Source organism: Corylus avellana, chromosome 6, assembly GCF_965113065.1.
Source record: "Corylus avellana chromosome 6, dhCorAvel1.hap1.2, whole genome shotgun sequence".
NCBI classification, from domain to species: Eukaryota; Viridiplantae; Streptophyta; class Magnoliopsida; order Fagales; family Betulaceae; genus Corylus; species Corylus avellana.
In genome coordinates this window covers 21,290,142-21,293,730 of record NC_142495.1, presented here as the reverse complement: position 1 = coordinate 21,293,730, position 3,589 = coordinate 21,290,142, and the positions used below count along the sequence as shown (strand labels likewise).

Below are 3,589 nucleotides of genomic sequence, written 5' to 3'. Positions count from 1 at the left end.
GAAAACTATAGGTACCTCTTGTGATAAAAATGAAACTCTAAAGAGAAAAAAATAAAGTCTTAAAATCTTAGGGGGTAAAAGAATATTTAACCCTATAATTTTATATTTATATTTTGACACAATCCAAATCCGACATGTGAACACAAATTGCCACCTGTAGAGCGGCATAGCAAAGTGAGGCTATTGTACAATTGGCCCAGCCGCCCAGGGAGATGAGATGCACACACGTCCGAATCTTTTCAATCCTTAAGATAAGTCCAAAGCCTATATTTCACATCACATAGTCAAGGGTCCAAAACGAGGTTTCACCAAAGATAGGCGAAGACCCGCTGCAGACAAACATAACCTGAGTTGCAGTGTTTGAATTTTGAAAACGGCTCAACTCTCGTTGGTGTTGCTATACGAATCGGGTCTTCAAAATAGATCTAGATAATATGGACTTGGGTTGGGTTGGAAAAATTAGAATTGGACTTAGCCCAATAGAGTTGGATTTAATGGGCTTCCAAACAAGCCTACAAGATTCTTTGTCTAAGCCCAAATGTTATTTCTTTTCTTCTGCTGCAATGTGGGATGCAGTCAAAATGGTGTAAATACTTATTTATATTACAGCCAAAACTATATATATATATATATATATATATATATATATATATATGACATGGGTTTTATTTCTACATTACATTAAAGCCACAAAGTAGAAATTACAAAAGTAGCTAGCTGAAGCAAACTTACATGAACTGAAAATTTCAAAAAAGCAGCAGAGGATACAACAAATTTTCTTGGCATGTATGTTTCAATGGTAGAAAGATGCTCTACTGGTGTTGCTGGCCGTGGCATGTCACATAAACCAATGCCCGGATGAAGCCATGCATCCAAATCTTCTATGCCACTATTGGCATTGTAGCATAGCCCGGAATTGTTATAGAGCCTTAATTTCCTTCTCATCCTCCATACCATTTCTTTCCCGAAAGGAATCGGCCCCGTTAGTTGATTATCGTCTAATCTTAACTCGTTTAGATTCTTCAAGTCTCGGAAGTTTGCCGGAATTGACCCATTGAAGTGATTCCCATCGAGATGAAGGACTCGAAGGTTTGCTAACCGGCCAAGCGATCCCGGGATTGGACCGTTTAAGTTCGTATTTGACAAGATTAAAATCATTAAGCCTTTCATGCCATCAAACCCATTGCTAGAAATTGCATTAGGCCCCATTGGATTTCCTTTCATAATCAATGCTTGGAGAGAAATTAAGCTTCCAAGTTTTGATATGGGAAGTGGGCCCGTGAGAAGATTGTAGCTTAAATCCATAAGCATAAGGTCTTTTAAACCGTCGATTGAGTCGGGGATTGGACCGATCAGACGGTTACGGCTAAAATCTATTTTGATTAAGGAATGACAGGTTCCAAGAGTAGATGGGATCGAACCCATTAGAAGATTTTGGCTAAGGTCCAAAATGTTCAGATTCGGGAACGTTAAACTGGGTATTGAACCGGTTAGTTTGTTCCCACTCAAGTCTAACGACCTTAGAGCGGTCACTCGGCCCAGTGAGACCGGGATTGTACCGTTGAGATTGTTTTTGTGAAGATCAAGAACCCTTAAACGGGTGAGATTGCCTAGTTGGCTTGGGATGGGACCCACATGGCCGTTTTCCCTAAGCACCAAAGTTTGTAGTGTGGCACCTAACTGACCCAAAAATGCTGGAATTGGCTGAACTTTTTGACTAAAACAACGGTAAAAAAATAAGGTCCTAATGTGTGGAAGCTTAGTGACCGATGGTGAAATATAGGAGCGGGTCGGGTCGCATGTTGGGAATGCAGTGTCGTCGGATAATGCCCCGAAGGAGAGCGAGATGATGTGGTAGACATTGTCCTTGTCGGGCATGCACTCGATGCCGTGCCACCGGCCACGGCACACGTCGGGGATGTCGGTGGCCCAGTCGTTCCCGGTGGCCCTCATGATGTCATAGACTGCTTCTTGCTCGTGGACGTCGGTTCGGAACCCTTTCTTGTTCATGGAGAACCCGGTTTGTGGCCCGTCAACTAGAGCAGAGGAGTCGGACATTATAACAGTATAAGGCCTAGCAAGTTGGCATAGACAGAAGAAAATTAGTAGTAGAAGTAGAAGACTTCGAAGTGAGAAAAAGAGTGCCATTTTGTGTGTGGGATAATGTGGGATGAGGGCATGGGCTTTGCTTTTTATAGGCGCCGACCGAGAGGCAAGTTAATGAGGTGGGTTGGGTCGGCGGATGAACCAACCTGACAACTTTTTGGTTGGTGCATGGATTGAAGTGGGCTCATTATGAATTCACGGGGATGGGAGGGATAGAAATAAATACGCAGAATTTTATTTAATGTGTTTCACGGGAATTTCATCATCTTCGGCTGGGGACCAAATCCTCTTGTAACGGAGACAATGATCTTAAATATTTTGGGAGATGACCTCATTCTAAGAGGAAACGGTGTAAAACCGTCTAACGCATATGGACTTTTTTTATTCGTTCTAACCCAACATCTACTATCCATCACCGAACCTCCTACGGTCCTACCTACTTTCGAGCCCTTACACCAGAGTCTCTAAAATTAGCCAAAACGCTGGTTTCTATGGTTTTATCACTAGATATTTTGTCAAGAGAAGAAAAATTATTTGGTGTGAAAGGTTATATCATTTTTTTTGTGTTTTAAGTTGATGTGTCTGTTTCCTATTATAATGGAGGGTACAAAATACCCAGTTTACTCCACGTCCTAATTTAAGTTATTCTCTTTTGGAAGTCAAGATTTTATTTTGTTGTTTTTAATTGAGTATATAATGTTATGGCATTTAATTTTTTTAAAATAATATGACAACATATTCATCATTCATGTGGTATCATAGACGCTATGAAAAATGTTAAGGCTGCTAAATTTTTTACCAAGAGATTGATACTAAAATGATGTAAAACTTATTTATTGATACCTGTAACTTTACATTATTTTGATACTCATTTATTGATAAAATATTTCATACTCATAGCCTTTCTCTTACATGGTTATATATAATAAAATAGCTCAGTTCTATTTCATTTTAATTTTTTTACTATCCTATTCGGTCCCGTCCTTCATTAATCATATTGAAAGTACAAATTTTCCCGTTGGTAGCTCGAAATCGTTCTCTCCCATGGTTGTCATAGGTTAAAATGAAATATAGTAATTTGAAAAGTGAGTATTTTACTTCGAGTTCATGATATTTAGAAGTTTGACTATTGGTAATTACAAATTCAAAACTTGAATAATCTTATATGTACAAATTCTCTTTTTCTTTTTTTGCTTTTTTGTAATTTTTTTAGAAATGAGATTAAATTATTGGTGAACTAAAGGTAGTGGCTAGATTGACATATAATGAGAAGGACTGTAATCTTGATAGAAGAGACTTGTTCATAAAGTAATATTATTTAATAGATTGTTATACGACTGTTACACAACTAGAATAACGTATTTATGTAAAATAACTTTTTTTTTTTTTTTTTTTCAAATGTTGATTTATGAGCTAATTTTTACTGTCGCATCATCAAATTGTATGATAATTGTATAACAATATACTAACTAACATTACTCTT

At 37.9% G+C, this 3,589-nt stretch overlaps 1 protein-coding gene across 1 annotated transcript; it reads right to left on the bottom strand.

Moving 5' to 3' along the window:
- Positions 1 to 648: 648 nt before the first annotated feature.
- Positions 649 to 2,148, bottom strand: TMM (Leucine-rich repeat (LRR) family protein). Its single transcript, XM_059601993.2, has one exon. The coding sequence runs from the start codon at positions 2,146 to 2,148 to the stop codon at positions 682 to 684; it is 1,467 nt and encodes a 488-aa protein (XP_059457976.2). The 3' UTR covers positions 649 to 681.
- Positions 2,149 to 3,589: the final 1,441 nt, after the last annotated feature.

Bases quoted from the DNA above. Each gene is read 5' to 3' on its own strand.
- TMM (XM_059601993.2), bottom strand. From the start codon at position 2,148: ATGGCACTCTTTTTCTCACTTCGAAGTCTTCTACTTCTACTACTAATT.